This window comes from Tupaia chinensis, unplaced genomic scaffold, assembly GCF_000334495.1.
Source record: "Tupaia chinensis unplaced genomic scaffold, TupChi_1.0 Scaffold144262_1, whole genome shotgun sequence".
Classification (NCBI taxonomy): domain Eukaryota; kingdom Metazoa; phylum Chordata; class Mammalia; order Scandentia; family Tupaiidae; genus Tupaia; species Tupaia belangeri.
This window is the reverse complement of record NW_006204120.1, coordinates 797,843-819,500: the sequence shown is the minus strand read 5'-3', so window position 1 is coordinate 819,500 and position 21,658 is coordinate 797,843. Positions and strand designations below refer to the sequence as shown.

At 38.9% G+C, this 21,658-nt stretch overlaps 1 protein-coding gene across 2 annotated transcripts in view; it reads right to left on the bottom strand.

Annotated features, from left to right (window-relative positions):
* Positions 1-20,951, bottom strand: part of DNAJC15 (DnaJ heat shock protein family (Hsp40) member C15) — an 81,920-nt gene extending 60,969 nt beyond the window's left edge. The window contains exon 1 of one of the 2 annotated variants that reach the window (XR_003547519.1): positions 20,667-20,951. Coding sequence is in view for 1 of the 2 variants with exons in the window: in XM_006166477.3 (XP_006166539.1) it covers positions 20,667-20,771 (105 nt within the window). In the remaining variant the exon portion in view is untranslated. The remainder of the gene's footprint in view (positions 1-20,666) is intronic. The other variant, XM_006166477.3, reaches the window with a different exon arrangement.
* Between the last annotated feature and the right edge of the window lie 707 nt (positions 20,952-21,658).

Below are 21,658 nucleotides of genomic sequence, written 5' to 3'. Positions count from 1 at the left end.
ATATTATTTAGGAACGATTAAGGGCCACATGTTAAGTAGAAAACAAAAGTAGGTTATAAAAAAATGCACAGCATATATAAACAGAAAAATAAATTCCCAAACAACGTAAGCCAAAATATTAACAATAATTATATATTCCTAGTACCTACCTGTTTTCCTTAAAACAAAGTCTTAGGATCACAGACTGGAATCAAAGAAATGTGGTTTGAATTTGGCTTTCTCTTGTTGTCAACCCCATGACCCTGGCCAAATTACCTTTGTGTTTCATTATCTATAAAATGAGGATAATAATTATATCCAAGTTCTTGGGTTGGTATGAATATCTAAAACTTAGTACATTCATACATCACCTAGTATTTTATGTGTGGTATTCAATTAGGAGTAGCAATTATAATTACTATATGTTAGGAGTATATAATTATTTCTTTCAAAACCAGGGTGGGGGAAATAAAGGTTATTAAAAAGAAAAAAATGTTAGGACTAACTCACCTAGTCAGAAGAGTTTAATAACTTATAATTTCCTAAGTTAGAAAACAATCTCACCTGTCGCCTTTAAAATAAACTTCAAAAACAAATGCTTCCTGGCATTCTTTAAGAAAAACAAGTACACTGATATTTGGTGTCTCTCTTCTTATCCTTGCACTTAAATTTCAACCCTGATCATAAAAACAATCCTGCTGCATCTTTTGCTAGCCTCCTTCCTATCAAGTACTCCTTTAAGCTTTTATTACATTGACTTTGAAGTGTCTAGAAAGAACACCTTAAACTCTCTTTTTTGACTTACATCTGACATACACCATTAAATGCAACCTTTTGTAGCTTTGCTTATTTCTTCTTTCTTGAAAAATCATCTCCTATTCAGAAAGCTACTTCTACCCCCTTACAGTAGCCTATTTTACCTTAAGGAAGCAATTTCTTAGACTAGTAATGTTTGTAGCTTAAGTTTTCATTACACATTATTCTTTCTTTCTTTTTGAGCTAAGATGAAATAAAATTAACTCTGCTTTGAAGTTTAAGAGTTGTTAAATATAGCTTAAAGCATCTGAAGACCCTAAAAACTATTATAATACCAAGACTTAAATCACTTCCTGAAGTTAGATTTCATCAATTTCTGATATCTAAAGGATAAAAAAGTGGTATGGTACAGTTAAAAACTCAATGACATCAAAATTGCTTACATATTCTAGTCCTGCCACTTATTCGCAGTACAGCCTTGAGACAGTTACTTCACCTCTGTGAGTCTCAGATTTCTTATGCATAAAATGTGAAAAGCTGCATCTAACATTACAGGATTATTATGAGAAAAGGAAAAATACAATCAAGTACAACTGAGTTCTGGCACACAGGAGACATTCGCTGAAAAGTAAACTTTCTCCTAACTGCTGCACACAATGAACTCGGTGTATCCATGTATACCTTATTTTTATATATATTCAATAAATAAAATACAAAATACCACTAATACTATAGAGGGCAGAGACAGTTGTGAAGTTTTTAGCATATAAAAGATTTTAATGTGAAAAGATCAGAAAGCACTGGTCTAGGGCAAACAAATTCAGAAAACAGAAAAAAAAAATCTTGTAGAGGCTAAAAGCAAATTTATACAAGAACCTAAAACAATCCTCTGTAATAATCTTCACAAATAAAATACAAAATACCACTAATGTTATAAGGGGTGGCCTGTGCCATGATGGTAGCCTGAGCTGAATCCTACATGGTCAACTCTGTGGTTCAAGTACTGGATCAGGTGCCATGAAAAACATGCCAAGTATGTGTGCATATGTGCCCAAAATTCTAAAAAGAGGGGAAAATGAAGAGAAGGGATTGCAGTGTGACCATTCCTCATGGGAGAGTATTTCTCGCTTTCTCTTGGTGTCTTTGTCTCTCTAGCAAGCGTGTGCACCCTCTGGCAAATTAAAAAAGAAAATTCACATCCAAAAATCCTTTGAGGGCCAGCTCCATAGTTCCAAGGTAATGAACTGCTCAAAAGAAGCTGATTCCCAAATGGTGATTATATTTGAATCCCCAGCTAGAATAGCCTGAGGCATGACACACCAGGCACATGCATGAGTGTCCAAGATCCTATAAATTGGAGGAAGGAGATAGCAATGTGAGTAAATTCTACAGAGGGTGCTCTTCTCTCTCCTTCTCTCCCACTCTTCAATAAACATGTATGTCTTCTATCATAAATAAGGTTATTTTTAACAGTGACAATGGTAAATTAAAAAGAAATCTTATAGTACTGATAAAATATAGATAAAATAACTTTATTGCCAGAAATAAATCTGTTGACATTTAAAAATGAGAATGATGATGAGTCAACAATTCTAAGCTATATGATGTCACAACTATTTCTCAATAGCATAAGACTGCAAATTTTCTAGGATGAAAGGTAAAGTTGAAATGGATTGTACTAAATCAGTTAAAGGGAATGTAGAAATCTGCTATCAATTCATGAACTTTATTAAAATTTCTATTTAAAATTATTTACATACAACATGGTAACTATAGCTAATAACAACGTATTATAAATTCTTGAAAACTATTGAGAGAATAGATTTTAAGTAGTCTTAACACTTTAAAAAGTGATATGTAGGGATTTTAACCACCAAAAATCCTCTGCCCAGACTTCACCCTCCTGCTCCTCAGTCTAGCCAGGAGCCAGACTGCAGGTCACCTCCTTCTGCATTCCTCTGATTGTTCAGATTTAACTCCAAAAAATAGGAAAAAATGTATAATTTATCAGATGATCAGAAACCACCGCAGAGACACAAGAAATACAAGAAACAGATGATCAGAAACCACCGCGGAGACACAAGAAATACAAGAAACCAAGAAAATATCTCTCCTCTAATGGAAAAGAATAACTCCTCTTCCTCCACAAAGGATACAAGGAAACTCATGGAAATGTCAAATAAAGAATTTAAAATATTCATAGCAACAAAGCTAACAATAAATGGAAGAAAATAGAGACAATGAACTCCAGAAAATGCAGGAGAAAAGAGACGCCAAGTTCCAGGAGGTGAGGAAGTTCTTGCACAATCTCAAAGAGATATACATCATAGAAAATAATCAAATGGAATTGTTAGAGATGAAGGTTGTAATACAGGAAATCAAAACTTCCGTTGAAAATATCTAAATCAGATTAGAGCATGCAGAAGATCGAATCTCAGATGTAGAAGACAGAACCTCTGGCCTAGAGAGGATCAGCAGTTAGCGCAATGGCTGTTGCTGGACTCCCATGTAGTCGATGACGGTTTGAGTCCTGGATCTGGTAACTTAAAACTCATGCCAGGCACGTGTATGTGAATGCCCAAGATCCCAAGAGGAGAATGGAGGAGAAGGAATTGCAGCATGGTCATCCCCTCTGGGTAGGTGATTTCTCACTTTCTGTCTCTCTGTCTCTGTCTCTCTTCCTGGTGAGTGCATGCACCCTGTAGCAAGGTATCCCAGAAGGTGAAGAAACTAAGGACATTGATAATCTAGTCCACGAAATGCTGGAAGAAAACTTTCTAAACCTAGAGAGGCACACAAATATCCAGACCCAAGAAATACAAAGGACCCCACATAGAATCAACCCAAGAAGATCTTCTCCAAGATACATCATAGCCAGATTGACCAAAACCACAGACAGCGACAAGATACTAAAATTGGCAAGACAGAAACGTCAAGTTATTTTCAAAGGACATCCCATAAGGCTAACATCAGACATCTCATCAGAAACAATGCAAGCAAGGAAAGAATGGGAAAATATATTCAAAGTGTTAAGTGAAAAACAATTTCAAACAAGAATACTATACCCAGCAAAATTATCTTTTATATGGGAAAAAAAGACAAAAACATTCTCAGATAAACAAAACCAAAAGAATTTACCGACACCAGACCAGCCATCCAAAAACTGCTGAAGGGAGTACTATTACAGGAAAACTGAAGTTGGACACACAGAAATAAGAGTACAAGAAACAACCAAGAGAATGGCCAGATTAATGGTAGGGACAAGTCCAGAGTTGAATGTTAACTTCCAGAGTTTAAATGGAAAGATCAGCTCACAGTAACACTGCAAATTCAATAGAAGAGAGATTAGTTACATGAGTCTGAACTATTGAAATGGAATTTTTTTTCCTTCTTTTTTTTTTGAGAGGTTTTCGCTATAGGGCATGTGCGCTCGCCAGACAGATAAAGACATAGAGACAGAAAGCAAGAAATCACCCCCCAGGGAGGATGGTCATGCCGCAATCCCTTCTCCTTCACTCTCCTCTCAGGATCTTGGGCACGCACGCACACGCACCCGACCTGAATTTTAAGCCACCAGGTCCAGGACACGAACCGCAGTCGACTACGTGGGAGTCCAGCGACATAGCCATTACGCTAACTGCTGGTTCCCTGAAATAGAATTTTTTGACTTCAGACTAAAACATTACTGATTTTCTTCGATACTTTGATTTCCATATTTAAGGATTTTTGTCTTCTCTTCAACTGTTGATAGGTTTATGTCCCTACTATTTGATCTGAATCCTAACCTTTTTCCTGGCTTTAAGTTTTAAGCAAATTTCTCTTAACATTTTTAAAATTTTGATCTATTAAAACTAACACTTTTTATTGAAATTAGAAAATGCATTTAAAAATACCTATTAATACCTATTTAATGATTGCAACAAGCCATATAGCCCCAGGGAGGTGCTACGCCATAGTATGTTCACTTTACTCACTGAGGTTTATGCCTAAAGTCAGACATGCATTCATAAATATGTATATATCAGCTATGCTTGCTATTGAAAGTCTTTAAATTAATTAAGATCTTTAGTGAATCAATAAAATGTGAGGGAAAAAAGGTATGGAAAACAACTGTACATACAATAGACAGTGGGGAGAAGGGGTAAGGAGTTGGCAGAGGGTGAGATGTAGGGAATTGGGGTGGGGACAGAGCAAAATACATAAGAAACAAGAAATAGAAAAGTATTTGTTGACGATAACATGTATGGTAATATCCTTGATCAAGCCAATATACAATGTATACTGGAGGAAAATCTCATTTTGTAGACTGTATGGATGTACAGTGAATGACTGCAAATAAATAAATAAATGTGAGATTTTTATGTGAGGTAACACATAGCTTAATTGGCCTGATTTAGCCATTCTATAATGCATACATTCCAAAACAATAGGTTGCACAAAATAAAAATTTTCAATTGAATTTGTCAATTAAAAACAAATATTGTTTAAAACTCAGAACATTGACAGAGCAAGAAAAAGCAGAATCTGATAAATAGTCTTCAGATAACATAACAGACATAGAATCCAATTTTTAAATGTAAAATTCAATCACTACTGGGAAAGTAAAAGCATCTTTGTAGGCTGCTTGAAAGGCAAGGCCCATTTAAATTTTAAATGGCCCAGAGCAAGCTGTGGGCCTGAGACTGGTTATGCCAGCAACTATGTAAACCCACCTGCCAAGGGTCATAGATTTTTATAATGTGACCCCCACCCTTTCTTCATCCCAGTGTGTTCTAGCTTCACTATGTAAAGTAGAATATAGTCAATTATTGTCAAACAACTTGTCACTCCCCGTGCTTCATGCCCTTTTATTTGTTATAGAAACCAGCTTTTTCATTTGCCATTTCAATGAGCACATGTCTGAAATACCAGAATATTCATCTAAAAGAATTCGTCCTAAACCCTGGTTTAAATAAACCACTTTTGTTTCACTTATTATGCATCAGTCCTTTTAGGTTCACAGTATTTTTTGGGGGAAAGTCTTTACAAATCAACAAATAAGTAATTCAAAAACCATAAAATACACATAGAAATATTTTAAGAACTATATAGTACTAAAGTCATTGGTGAATTAACTTTAATATCACTGTGGCTAGGCAGTATTTGGAGGGTAAAAGTGCTTTCTATAGAACCACTCTGTTACTGACTTTTACCCCATGCTTAGTTCCCTTCCCTTCAATACTAATACCTACTATAGAAAACTACTTTTTCAGTTGTGGTGGTGATGGGTTGTGAAATTCAAGATTTTCCAAAAGAAAGTGAAAAATATTCTCAGGGAACCAGCAGTTAGCGTAATGGCTATGTCGCTGGACCTCCACGTAGTCGACCGCGGTTCGCATCCCGGACCCGGTGGCTTAAAACTCACGCCGGGCGCATGTGCATGCAGCAGTTGGTGTAATGGCTATCTCACTGGACTCCCATGTAGTCGACCGCAGTTTGAGTCCCGGACCCGGTGGTTTAAACTCAAGCCAGGTGCGTGTGCATGCATGCCCAAGATCCCAGGAGGAGAATGGAGGAGAAGGGATTGCGGTGTGGCCAACCCCCCGGGGGGGTGATTTCTCGCTTTCTGTCTCTATGTCTCTCTCTGTCTGTCTGGCGAGCGCACGCATTCTATAGTGAAAAAAAAAAACCTCTCAAAAAAAAAGAAAAATATTCTCTGGAAGATCATTTTCAGTCATTTATAAGACTACACAATAACATTTCACCTTATACATAGATATAGGTTCTTCACTGCTCTCTGACTCATACAATAATAATGAACTTGAAATATAATGATAAATACAAAAATACTTTTAAGTGTCCCTGTCCTGCTTCCTTTTATAATCCCCTGGCACCCTCCCTGCATTAGCAGTCCCTAACGCCAGATACTAAAAAACAAAAATAGCATCAAAACCAAATGGACAAAAAAGTACTTTGCTGAAGCTGCAGGGGAAAATCCATTTTTTTCTAGTGGACCGAAATCAGTAGCCATGTACACCAGGACAAGAAAATCTTTTAGTCATAACTCGGCAGTAATATAGAAGGGGAATGGAGAGGACCTGGGTAAGAGGATAAAACTGGGATTGTTAGGATCTAGAGTTGCAACCCAAAATGAAGTTTTCCATGAAATGAAATGTTATATACACAGAGGGCTCCTTGGAGAAATGGCCAGTTCTAGAACTACAGCAGGAAATATACAAAATAAGCCTGGAGCATCTTGTAGTGCCCCAAAATAAAAAAGTATTCAAAAGACCTCACAGTGATAGGGTTATGTCAAAGGTACACAGAAGCCAACAGAAAAAGAGCCTACGGACCAAAGCTGAAGCAATCTGAGCAACAAACAGTATTGGATTATAACCCAAAGTATTAGTAAATATTCATGCATCCAAACTGATGCAAATGACTGAATAAATAAATAAATGGGAGAAGAGTCAAATCTTATTCCAAATAATTGTACAGGTTATTCGATCATCAAGGATGGGGAGTATAACCCTCCATTCCTTAAATACGGGCTGCACACAGTGACTTCCTTTTCAAAGGTATAGTATGGAGGGAGAAAAAAAGTAACTACAGTGGAGAAACTTGGCAAACAGTACCTCATCAAACTGGATCAAGGTCAACATCAATGGTGATAAATCATGTTTACTGTATGTACCCATAATACAATAAAATGGCAATTCAGCTCTCTGATCTTCCTCTCAAAAATCTATAACCCCAGTCTAATCATGACAAGAACAACAAATTCCAGTAAAAGGCTATTTTACAAAATACCTGATTAGTACTCCTCAAACATACTCCTACAAAAATTCTACTATCTACAAATATGGTCCACACTCTTAGATTACAATCTGAGTCCATAATTACCTCCCAACCTACCTTTCCTTAACTTTTTTTCTCCTTGATATTGTGTAAAAAAATTGCCTCTTTCTGGTTTCTCTTTAAAAATCAATTACATCCTAACCTGCTTTTCCTTAATTTTTTTTCTCCTTGATATTTTACAAAAGATTTTTGTCTCTTTCTGGCTTCTCTTTAAAAATCAAATACCCGATAATATCAGTTTACTGTAATAATGTCTCCTTTAGAAAAACAAGGGCTCTCTCAGTTTTGCAATCATCATCATCACTCACACAATATGGTATCACTTACTCCAGACCCCCTCATCATCTGTGCTACTTGTATGACTCCTTTACAAAATACCTGATTAGTACTCCTCAAATGTGCCAAGGACACCAAAAACAAGGCAAGTCTAAAATATTGTCACAACAGAGGAGCCGAAAAAGATATGAAAACTAAATGTAACGTATCCTGGTAACAATGCTGAGACAGAAAAAAGACCTCCAGGAATCTGAAAAAGGTGTGGACTTTGGTTAACATCACTGTATCAATACTGGCTCCTTAATTATCACTAATACATGTAGCATAAGATGTCAATAGGGAAACAACACATATGGGTACTCTGTATGTATAGTCCTCGCATTCTCTATAAGTCCAAAACTGGTAAAAAAAAATAGTCTATTTAAAAAGAAAAAATGTTTGGGCCTGGCAGGTGGCGTGGTGGTTAAGGGTGTTATACTCCCATATGGCTGACCAGAGTTTGTGTCCGGAACCTGGAGGCTTGCTTTCTCACTTTCTCTCTCTCTTTATCCCGCTCTCTGGTCTAACTGGAATAATGAATAAATACATGAAATAATTCTTTAAAAAATAATAAGAAAAAATGTCATACATAATGATTAGAATTTTAAGAGAGTTAAAAATCCTTACTTCATCTTTAATAGCCCTGAAATAATATCCAGAGAGCTAAGACAGTGAAAATGAAGCTCTATGAAAGAAGCCTCTGTTTCCCTTGAAGTATGAGTTAAACAGACTTCTGTGGACTAAAGGAATACCCATCGTTTATAATAGGATTTTGCTAGTACCAGACCTGTCTGTGCTCACTAATCTAAACCTTGACCCTTCCTAACTTTGCTCTGTTGGAAGGAGAGTTAGGTCCTGCAGGTTTCTGTAGGAAACAGCTGGCTCCCAGTTGAGTCAAACCAACAGTATGAAATGGTAGGAGACTGGATAGAAGAATACTTCTCTCCCTGTTTCTCGGCCTTGAGCAGCAATTCCAGTGGCAATATGGCTTCCTCTCAGTTCCAGCTCTCCCTGCATAGGTCCCCATGGGTCCAGTTAACTGGGACTGGTATTGAAAACACCAATTCCTCCCTTTGACTCTACAGTCCTAGGAATGCTAGTGGTTTCTTGCTGCCCACAACCTCTGGATAACCTCACTGCCTCATCTGGTCTCTCAACAACTCTATTCTCTATTAAACCAATTCACTACATTATGTTTTCTTTTATATAGAAGTTATGAGTGTTGGGACCAGCAGTTAGCATAATGGCTATGTCACTGGACTCCACGTAGTCGACCGCAGTTCGAGTTCCGGACCTGGTGGTTTAAAACTCACGCCGGGCGTGTGTGCGTGTGTGCCCAAGATCCTGAGAGGAGAATGAAGGAGAAGGGATTGCGGCATGGCCACCCCCCCAGAGGGGGTCATTTCTCGCTTTCTGTCTCTCCCTGTCTGTCTGGCAAGAGCATGCGCCCTATAGCGAAAAACCTCTCAAAAAAAAAAAAGTTATGAGTGTTTTCCTGGTTAGATCCTGAAAGACACAACTGGGAAAGTTGAAGGGGAAGGGATAGAGATGACATTCTGTATAGGAGCACAGAAGCAGGCAGAGTACCTTTGGGTTTCAACACTTCCCAACTGTGCAATCTTGGGCAAATTATTTCAGAGCTATTGGCCTCTATGTATTCATCTATATGTGGAGGGTTATAATAGTATTTCTGCTTCACATGGATCTGATATGGACAAAATGAGCTCACACCCTTGAAGCATTAACACAATACCTGACATAAAACTCTTTGGCTACCATTACTATTATTGCTGCCATTATGTCCTCCTTTATATTCCGAGTCCTGCCCACTAAGACACATTCTTAACTGACTTGCTCTCTTCTGCTTTATCTGCCACCTTCTTGAACACTGTTCTAAAATAATCTACATGAAGGCCTCCACTTGATCACACAGTTCCTACAAAAATTTAACTGCCTACAAATATGGTCCACACTCTTTAATCTGCAGTCCACAATTACATCCCAACCTACCTTTCCTTAATTTTTTTCTCCTTGATATTTCACAAAAAATTTTTGCCTATTTCTGGCTTCTCTTTAAAAATCAATTACATTCCAGTCTGCCTTTCCTAAATTTTTTTCGCCTTGATATTTTACAAAAGATTTTTGTCTCTTTCTGGCTTCTCTTTAAAAATCAAATACCCGATAATATCGGTTTACCGTAATCTTCTGTCTGTCTCCTTTAGAAAAACAAGGGCTCTCTCAGTTTTGCAATCATCACTCAAGTACAGTATCACTTACTCCAGTCCCCCTCATTCTCTGTGATACTGGTGTGACTCCTTTAGGCATTTGAATTTGCCATCCCTAGCCTAATTTTTTTAATCATTTAAATTTTTCTCAACATTCAGCTCATTCATTGACTTTTTCAGAAAAGTCTCTGATATTGAAACTAGGAACAATGGGGGCGTGGTGGCGCCCACCCTATGGTGAAACTAGGAACAATGGCTGAGTTCTTTCAACTTAAGCATTATCCATCTTTCTCTTTTTTTTTTTTTTTAAGAGGTTTTTGCTATAGGGCACATGGGCTCACCAGAAAGACAGAGAGAGACAGAAAGTGAGAAATCATTCCCCCCCAAGGGGATGGCCACACCACAATCCCTTCTCCTCCATTCTCCTCTCGGGACCTTGAGCACGCATGCACACATGCCCGGCATGAGTTTAAGCCATCGGATCTGGGACTCAAACCGCAGTCGACTACATGGGAGTCCAGCGACATAGCCATTACACCAACTGCTGGTCCCCCATCTTTCTCTTATGACACATGAGACTGTCTTTTACTCACTTATCCTTGAAAAGGTATTTTCTAAGTATCTACAACATCTTTTGTGCTGTGCATGATTTAAATTTGCCCTTTAGAGTGACTATTTTTGTAAATAAAGTTTTATTGGAACTTAGCCACATTAATCGTCCTTGGCTTGGTTCAATGTACAACAGAAGAGTAGTTCGGACTAAGGCTACATGGCTTTAAAATGTTTGCTACCTAAAGCTTCACAAAGTTTGCTTTACAAAGTTTGCTTTCCTCAGTCATTGAGAGTGGTGGTCCTAGCTCACTCATATCTCCTCACTCACACCTAGTTTATAGCTTCCAAATATTTGATACCCCCCAAAAAATATATTAAACAATCAAATTGAGAAACTTTGAAAAAAGAAACTATTTCTAAGTTGCAGACTGCTTGTGTTATTGGAGGTACTGATAAAAAAATACAGGGACCAAAACTTGGAAAACCATGTCAGAAGTCAGAACAGTACTCTGCTCATGAACACTTTTTAGACACTTATATTATAGGCCTCACTCGATCATTAAAAAAAAATCAAAGAGGAATAGTCCCATTTATATAACTCTGTTTATTCCTTAAGGTTGTCAGTTCATCACTCTATAAAACATTTCTTTGGGACCAGCAGTTAGTGTAATGGCTATGTCGCTGAACTCCCATGTAGTTGACTGCAGTTCGAGTCTCGGACCTGGTGGCTTAAACTCACGCCGGGTGCATGTGCGTGGGCGCGTGTGCCCAAGATCCCGAGGAGAATGGAGGAGAAGGGATTGCGGTGTGACCATCCCCCCTGGGGGGGTGATTTCTCACTTTCTGTCTCTATGTCTCTGTCTTTCTGGCGAGCGCATGCGCCCTGTAGCAAAAACCTCTCCAACAAAAAAACAACAAAAACAAAAACATTTCTCTAGTCCTCTATTTTTCTCCAAGCCAGTTGTTTCATATGTTTAATTTAATTGAGAAACAAAGATTTATGGAACAGCACCATGTATGTGCCTCGTACTGTGCTGGGAAATGAGAGAATGAAGACCTTTGAAACTTACTCCCTGTCAGGGCTGGCAGGTGACATGGTGGTCAAGGGCGCTGGACTCCCACATGGCGGACTGTGGTTTGAGTCCTGGACCTGGAGGGTGGCTTGCTCGCTCACTTGCTCTCTCTCTCTCTATTTCTCTCTGGTAATATTTAAATAAATAAATAAAGTTAAATAATTCTTTAAAAAAAAAAACAAAACTTACTCCCTGCTTATAAAGAATACCTAATTTTAGTTAAAAAGACAGATTTCACAAAAGAGAAGGAACATTATTTAAATAATGCCAGCAAGTCAAAAAGTGGGCCAACTCAGGTATCTATTACCATCATCTAGAATTCAATATCCACCAGAAAAAAAAAAAAAAAGATAGAGAGAGAGAGAGAGAGAAAACAGAAAAATTATTTTAAATGTTCCACTCCCATGAATCAAAAAATTTCTCAAATGTGGGAAAACAGCCCACTCCATCATGGCTGCTACTGCTGGAGTTAAAAAAAAAAAAAAGGTAACAAAATTGTTTACAAATTCCCTAAGGCATTTTATTCTCTCAAACACCGTAAGTAGTAAATAACCTTCTAGATAAACATAAATTGCCTGAAAGTGTTATAAAGTGTGAAAACTTCTATTTTGAGACTGCAACATTTGGGTTTAAGATAGACAATAGTTGTACAGAGGGAAATTAAGAAAAAACTTATTCTTCCACCTCCAAATGAGGGCGGAAGCTGTAACAGAGAGAGGAAGGATAGAGACTGTTTACTCATTCAATAAATATTTATGTAGCATTTATCATAAAACTATGCAGACATACTTAGCATATGCCAGACTCTGTGCTAAATTCTGAGGAACCAGTCATGAGCAAACCACCCTTAGAGGCTAACGTGTAAGAGAACCCTTCAGGAGAAAACACATGTAGCAATAGACTATTCTAATCAAACATCCACACTTACTTATTAAGTCACTCAGTAATAATATAAGTTAATGGGTGTTTAATAAAAATTAAGTGACTACCATGTGTCAATTCAAAGCCAATCACTGATGCATATAAAAGTTTTTAACCTGGGCCAGCCAGAGATATGGTGGCCTGATCCCACACAGCCAACAGCACAGTTCAAGTTGTAGGCCTAGAGGCTTGAAAAACACAAGGTGTGTGTGCATGCATGCCCAAAATCCCAAGAAAAGAATGGAGAAGGACTGTGGAGTGGCCATCCTCCCCTGGGGTGAGTACACAGGGACACTACAACAAATTAAAATATTAACAAACAGAAGTTTTTGCCCTGAGGATTTTATGCCTTAGGTTTTTATAGAAACAGACAAAAATTTGGGTACAGTATAACAAATGCTATAATAAAACTGGATATAAGGAAATACTTAGGATGAAACAACTTTCTTCTAAGGGGGAAGAGGATGCGAGGTCCAGAAAAGTTTCATATCAGTAAGCTGAGTCTGAGAAAATGAGTAGGAATGTGCTATGCAAGGAACTGTATACAGAAGCGAAAGCTATGGTCAAGCTGAAGCAGCATGAAATTCCACAAGGAAAATCCAATGTAACTACAGCATAGGGTACAGTGCAGTGCAGAGGATGGAAAATGCAGCTGGATAAGCTGTTTGGAGTCAGTACACAAAGACTGCAGGCTACTGAAAAAAAGCATAGACCATGGTCAATTCATACAAATGAATGGCATCATTATTAAGTCTGCATTGCAGGGAAAAAAAAAATGATGACAGTATCAAGTTTAACAAAAGGAAAGTACTGGGACCAGCAGTTGGTGTAATGGCTATATTGCTGGACTCCCATGTAGTCAACTGCAGTTTAAGTCCTGGACCCAGTGGCTTAAACTCACACTGGGTGCATGTGCGTGCGTGTCTAAGAGCCCAAGAGGAAAATGAAGAAGGGATTGTAGGGTGGCCATACCCCTTGGGGGTGATTTCTTGCTTTCTGTCACTCTGTCTCTGTCTGTTTTTCTGGCGAGCGCATGCACCCTACAGCAAAAAACCTCTCCAGAAAAAAAAAAAAAAGGAAAGTAATCACAAATAGACCCAGACACAAGAATACTACCGGTAGGCAGTGCTACTCAGCAAGATAAGGCCACACGAAAGGCCTGGGTTTGATTCCAGGGTCACGCTAAAAGCCAGAGCCAGTTGTGCATCTGTAGACCCAGCTACTCAGGATGCTGAGGCAGAGAATCCAAACATGGTGACGCTCTACCTTGGGGGATAAAAAGAAAAAAAACCATGAAGTACTAGAAGCAAAGAGATCTGTTTTTGCAGACTATTACTGTAAGCCAGATGAGAAATGACTGAAAACTATGAACAACAACGGGAAAGGAGAGTAAGAACAAATTAGAGATCAGACGAGGTAACTAATGAATGTTGGAATACAAGAGAAAGTGAAAGTGATGATGACATTATTCCAGACAGAGAACAGATGATAATCAGCATGTCTGGAGAGAGACTACATACAATCAATAATATTTTACAGAAGCTGAACTTTTATTTTTGTTTGAAGGGCTCGTTGGGAGATGAATGGAAACTCTTACTAGCCTCATTCACTGAGAAGAAAGCTCTCACTCCTCCCCATTTGAGCATAACATTCATACATTCAGCAATTTGTTTTTTGGAATGCTTACCATGTGTCAGGCACCATTATACACCCTGGGAACACATACCAGAGAACAAACGGAGTCCCTTCCATGGATCGGACATTCTTTTTTGTTTGTTTAATTCTAGTTTTATTGAGGCATAATTGACACAGTGACTGTTTGTATTTGTGTGGTAAGAACACTTACTTTCAACAAATTTCAAGTATATCATACAGTATTAGTAACTTCAGTCTTCATACTGTACATCTGATCTCCAGAACTTACCATTTTGGAACAGAAAGTTTGTACCCTTTGACCAACATCTCAGATCCTGGCAACTTTCAACTTTGTGTCTACAAGTTGTTCTTTTTCAGATTCCACAGAAAAGTGAGATCATACAGAGTTTGTCTTTGTCTGTCTGGCTTATTTCGTTTAGCATAATGTCCGCATATAGCATTCTAGTCCCCATTACGGTATAAGGAACAGCGTGAAAAAATAATCAGACAAAATTTAAAATATGGATGTACAGTACTTAATTCATATGATTGCCAAGGAAAGCTTCAAAATATGTTGAAATATGTTTTAAATACATTAGATTGGGCTGTCAGAAAAGTCATGATGCATCTTTGCATTAAAAACATGGAAAAGGCAGATCATGACTTTTCCAGCAACACAACAATTGAAAAATAGTAAAATTATTAGTAATGAGCACACACTTGATTAATTTGTTTGATAAGTTTTAGCTTCTATATATCAAGTTTATTTACAGTAAAACATATCTGTAGGTAATTTTCTGATGTTAAACTATCTAAATTACATTTTTCAGAAAAGTATTGGAAATTAAAAGGTTGAAAATTGAATTTAATTCAAACTGCTTTAAAAATTTGATAATTTTGTGGTTTTTTGCTTATTTTGCCAGAGGTATGTGCACTCACCAAAGAGAGACAGTGAGTGACACAGAGAAGGAAAATGAAAAATCATCCCCCAAGAAAATGGCCAAACACTCTTCTCTTCCATTTTCCTTTGGGATTTTGGGCACATACACATATGTGCCTGGCATCTTTCTCAAGGCTGGAGATCCAGGACTCATACCACAGTTGGCTATGTGATAATCCAGCACCTTAACCACCACACCACCTGCTGGCCTTAGAACTTTAATTATTTTTATTTATTTATTTATTTATTTTGCTATAGTGTGCATGTGCTTGCCAGAAAGCCAGAGAGATACAGAGAAACAGAAAAATCACCCCTCAGGGGGATGCCCACGCCACAATCGCTTCTTCTCCACTTTCCTCTTGGGACCTTGGGCACGCATACACACGTGCCCAGAGTAAGTTTTAAGCCTCCAAGTTTGGAACTCAAACTATGGTCAACTACATGGGAGTCCAGTGAAGTAGCCATTATGCCATCTGCTGATCCCCTTGATAACTTTTTCTAACCTTAACATTTCTCATCTGCTTTACATGAAAACCAGCTTTGCTAAAGCAAAATTTGACCATAACCTCTATTAAACAATTACTGGTAAAATGTTATTTCACTCAAGGTACTGGTACTATGTATGTATTTTGCCTACATTTTTATCTTTTAATCTCCTAAATATCCTACTGAACATTAATTCTTAGTCTCAAAAGGGAAGCTGGGGGAAAAAAAAGGTTATTTAACAAATGCAATAGCAGAATTTTATTTCATAAAAGCTTAAAATAAATCACAGTTATACAAAATGATAGGGGCAGAGCCACAGATCATGAGCTACTAAGGCATAATTCAATAGGCTGGCACCACGAATGAAGCTCAGGTTCAATTCCCAGTCTAACCTAAAGGCTGGGTACTGAGGCATACACTTGGAATCCCAGCTACTTGAGGAGGCTAAGGCAGGATGATTCTGAGCTTGAGGATGAGCCTGGGCAACAAAATCTTAAAAAAAAAAAAAAGAGTAGCCTATCATCACAGTGAGGAGGTTGAAGCAAGAGGACCATGATATAGTAAGACCCTGTCTTAAAATAAATAAATAAAAAGGTATGAAAGTTTTTTAAAACTCCTTGATAAACATTATCTTCCACCATTTCCAATAAAATTGATGAGAATATTGTTTATCTAGGCCATTTTTTCTTTCCTAAAAGTTACCCTTGTCAATTTCCCATTGCTTACAGTACTTTCAAGTTCCCCAAAGTTATCAACAATCTTCTACTTCATACTCAGTCATTGCCTGGACCTATGATTCCCAACAGAAGCAGAACAGCCTCTTGGGGACATTCTGAAAAATCGGTGATGTCCTTTTTATTTGTATAATAATCTGAATAGGGTGGGGATGAGGGGCCTACTGTTCCCAGCAATGTATGAGACAGCCTTGCACAACAGAGATCTACATCCCTCAAGATTTTAAAAGATTCACTGGACAGGTGAAAAGTCTATTTATGATGATCTTAATTCAAAATTTTAATAAATATAATTATATCATTTTGCACTGTTTTAGTACAGATCGACTTTTCCACAAATGCAACTACATGTAAACTGAAAGATTCAACTTTATTTTGTTCAAAACTTTACCACAAATTGTACACCACTTGGGAAAAATCAATTTGTCAAAAACAATGGCCCTTTTGGTATTTGAGACGTCAGTATAACGCGCCTGATAATCAATCTGCAGTTCTACCTGTCACATACACAATAATTCTGTGTGTGCCAGCAATTAATGATCACATCATTACATCTTATAAACAATATATTACTTTCTAATAAAATACTTAGTTTACCTTTATTTATGTTTCAATCAGAACATTATGTTGGTTTTTGTTAATTATGTTTATTGGTAGGTTTTATTGACTATGAATGTTCGTTCAGGATTTCGGGAAATTACAAGAGACTTTTCAAAATATGTGTTATAAAAAAGGAGCACTGGGATATATGTGTTATAAAAAAGGAGCACTAGGATAGAATTGAGAATCGCTGGCCTATACTTTAGCCTTCACGTGCCTGGACTAATAAATATGCCTTCTAACTGAAATTTTGGATTCTATATACTCTCTTCTCTTCCTGGTAAAAATACCCCCAGATGTAAAAAAAAAAAAAAAAAAAAAAAAAATCACCAATATTAGTTCTACCTTCAAAATACCACAAAGCTCCCAACTGCCTTACAAATCAACCTGCTACTGAGATTTTTACAACTCTCTATATAAAGAGATTTCTTCTTCCTAATCTTAGGCGGCTATATTATAGACATAACATCCTATCCAGAAAGGCTTATTTCTAAAGATTCAGCAAGTCATAGTGAAGAGTGTAGGTTTTGGAATCCTAGGTCTGTCATTTATTAGGTGAATAATCCTTACAACTTGTCCTGTTTGGTTTGGTTTGGTTTTTACAATTGCTGGAGGGTATGGGCACTTACAGAGATGGAAAGAGGGAGAAAGCAACTCCAGCGGGGTGTAATGATGCCACAGTGACTTCTTCTTCATCCTACCAGTATTTTGGGAAGTGCATGCATACACACCCAGCGTGCACACGGGCACCCAACATGTTTTTCGAGATGCCAGGGCCAAGATTCAAACCACAGTCGGTTGTTTGGGATCTAGTTATTTTACCACTGTGCCATGGGTCAGGCCATTCTTTTTTTTTAAAGTTTTTGCCTTAGGGTACACGCACTCCCTAAACAGAGACAGAGAGAGATGGTAAGAGGGAAAACAAAAATTACCCCCCCACAGGGGGGATGGCTACACTGCAATCCCTTCTCCATTCTCCTGGGATTCTGATCACACGCGTGCACACACACTGAGTGATTCTCAAGTCACCAGGTCTGGGACTTGTACTGCAATTGGCCATGTGGAGATCCAGCACTCCAATTACTATGCCACACGCTGGCCCCCCACCATTATTTATTTATTTATTTTTTTTTTTTGGAGAGGTTTATGCTATTGGGCTCATGCGCTTGCCAGAGAGACAGAGAGAGACAGACAAAAAGCGAGAAATCGCCCCCCAGGGGGGATGGCCACGCCGCAATCCCTTCTCCTCCATTCTCCTCTCAGGATCTTGGGCACGCACGCACATGTGCCCGGTGTGAGTTTTAAGCCACCAGGTCCGGGACTCAAACCACGGTCGACTACATGGGAGTCCAGCGACAAAGTCATTACGTTAACTGCTGGTCCTGACCACCATTCTTATTTCTGAAGTGAGAGATAAAAAAGACTTTCTTCAGATTATAGTGTGGCCATCCTCCCTTGAGGGCAATTTCTTACTTTCTGTCTCACTGTCTCTATCTTACTTCTTTTTTTTTTTTTTAAGGTAGAATTACAGTATGGGTTTATTTTGGTGAAAAAAAATTTTTTGAAATCCATGCATTTTTTCCCATAATACTTATTTTCCATAAACTTTTTTACACACTCATGAACAAATAGAAATACATACATGCACATACAGAAGCATACAGAAGTTGTATGACATGGTATTTAGACCTTGCCTTTATCTATCTTATTTCTTAAGTGAGAATTAAAAAGGCCTTTCTTTGGACTTTGGGTGTGGCCAGGTGTGGCCATGACCCCTGGGGGTGATTTCTCACTTTCTCTCTATCTCTGCCTCTCTCCAGTAAGCATGCATGCCCTATGGCAAAGAAACTAAAAAAAAAAAAAGGACCTTCTTCAAACAGGTTATCCTAAGAGATGAATCAGGCACAGTAGGAGCTCAAAAAGTTTACTACTTCAGAGTTTTAGTCTGCCTTGTTCACTGACCACTTCAAGATCCTAGGACAGTACAAGGTACATGGCTCTAGAAATGCTCAAGAAATGTTCCTTTCAAGAAAGTACACTTCCTTTTTGAAACTTCCCAGGCAAGCCCATCTGACTCTACCTCAAAAAGGTATCAGTTAATTTAAGTAAGGATAACTGGGTGCTCACAAATTGAGTGTTTTCTAGAGTAAATATCTAGTCTCTGCTATTAGAAATTTATGAAAACACTGCAAAATAATAGGTAAACATAAAAGATATCACAAGATGATATATGACTAGAATTTGGACAGGCGCAGTGCTTCGAAAGGCAAGATATCTTGTTGTGGGTAGGATGGTATGGAATGTGGAGTGAGAAAAGGATAAAACGGCCTTATTTTTGGGCTTTCTCCATCTAACCCATTCTTACATAGACTGAAAGAACTTTATAATATCCCAACCTGTCACTCCTTTGCCTAAAACTCATCAAAATGAGGCATCTCTATTCTTCCACATAACTTGGCAGATGCTTCAGATGTTCTATTTTCTGCTCGACTTCTGGGATCACCATTAATCAATAAGGTAGCCGTTAACCACCTGTGGCTATTGGGCATTTGAAATGTGGCTAGATCAAATAGAGATGTGCTGTAAATATAAACTACACACTAGGTTTCAAAGACAAGTAAAAAAAAAAAAGTAATGTAAACTCTCAATAACTTTTTACGTTAATTACGTTGAAACACTGTGCTTACACCATGTTAAATAAAATACCATTGAAATGAATATGACCTTTTTTTTTTTTACTTTATAATGTGGATACAGAAAACTTAAAAATACATCTGCAGCTATAATGTTTCTATCAGACATTTTCTTTCCCAGCTCTACACTGGTGCCTGAATAAACTACTGCAACTTGCGGGTTTTCACCAAGCTTTTTTTTTTTTTTTTTTTTGGAGGGGTTTTCTCTATAGGGCGGCGCGTGAGCTCGCCAGACAGAGAGACATAGAGACAGAAAGCGAGAAATCACCCCCCAGGGGGGGATGGTCACGCCGCAATCCCTTCTCCAATCCCTTCTCCTCCATTCTCCTCTTGGAATCTTGGGCATGCATGCACGCACACGCGCCCGGCGAATGAGTTTTAAGCCACCGGGTCCAGGACGCGAACCGCGGTCAACTACGTGGGAGTCCAGCGACACAGCCATTACGCTAACTGCTGGTCCCTCAACCAAGCTCTTTTTCTCACCAAGACTTTGAGATCCTACTACTGGCGCCTGAAACACTTCTCTTCGCTGGGTTAACTGTTCTATCTCTTCACATTTTAATTTTTAACCATCGCTTTTTCCAAGAAGCGTTCCCTGGCCCCATCACATCCCCACAAGGCTGGGTAAGGGTCTCCTCCATGATAAGCGAATCCACATATCACACGATCTGCAACTGCCTATTTCCTAGACTGTGTCCCCCACGGGACGGGAAACTCCCAGAGAAGACAGGGACCCTCAGATCTGCTGTTTCCCCCTCCTGGTAATCAAAGCCCGGCCCGGAGCCGCCTCTCCACTGGCCAAGCCAGCAGTAAGGCAGAGGCGGTGAACCAGGGCGGACAGAAGGAGTTCCAGGGGCAGGGAGGGTACAGAGCGGCGAGGCGGGGAGTAGGGGGCGCCAGCGGAGAAGGCGGGGACTCACCAGTCCCTGATCGATTTCCGCGTCGGGCCGTTTGACCGAGGGCGGCGAGTACTCAGCGTAACGCAGAGCCTCGCCAGCGGGGGCGACGCCACCACGGGCAGCCATGGCAATGAGGCCCTGGAAGACGCAGAGCGTGGCGACACGACCTACGGGGCGACCGCAGGGACAAACTAGTTAGGACGGGTTCCTCTGGCGAGTTCAGCGGTTCGACTCGCTGTGGGTGTGAAAGCGTAACCTCAGGCGATCTGGTCTACTGATCCCATCAATGCTCGGGGTCACACTGGGTGGAGAGCTCCCGGATGTGTACACTCTTTTTTTTTTTTTTTTTTTTTTTTTTTTTTTTTAAATTCAGATTGGCAGGCCCATAACCAACACTAGTCCTCCTGGGGCACTACGTGGTAGATTTGGCCCGCTCCCAGGTGCCTCGAGGCCCTGACCTTTAAACCTTATGGTGTGACGCTGGTTTCATCAGACTCCCAGTCAGGAAAGTCTGTAGATAGTATCTGAAGACCAGCCTTAGGGTTCTTGACCTCCCTGTGCCTTTCCACCTCCAGCTACTGATCACATTTGGGTTTAATGCCACAGTTCTCCCATGCAGAAGGGCAATTGCAGGAGCAATTTGCTTACTTTAGCTATCCTCCCCCCCCAAGAATGGCTGCATCTAAAATGAAGTTACAAAGAAGAATTTGTAAGCAATTAAATAAATGTCACTCCCTACAACTGGTTTTGTGCTGACTTGGCTATAGAAAGACCCACTTTTATTGTTAATGTTCAAGTAAAGCATTTCAGAGCAAAAGTTAACTAACCATTGAAGCCCTAGTAGTGTCTGCCAGCTCTTATACCGACTTGGCAGCTCTTTTGTCTATACACCCATTGCAAGATCAGTTTACAAGAAGAAAAATCTTTTTTTCCCTATACCTGAATTGAAAGTTTTAAAAGAATTAGCACTCTTAAGAGATTAGATCCTGACGGAATTTACATTTATGAGGGAA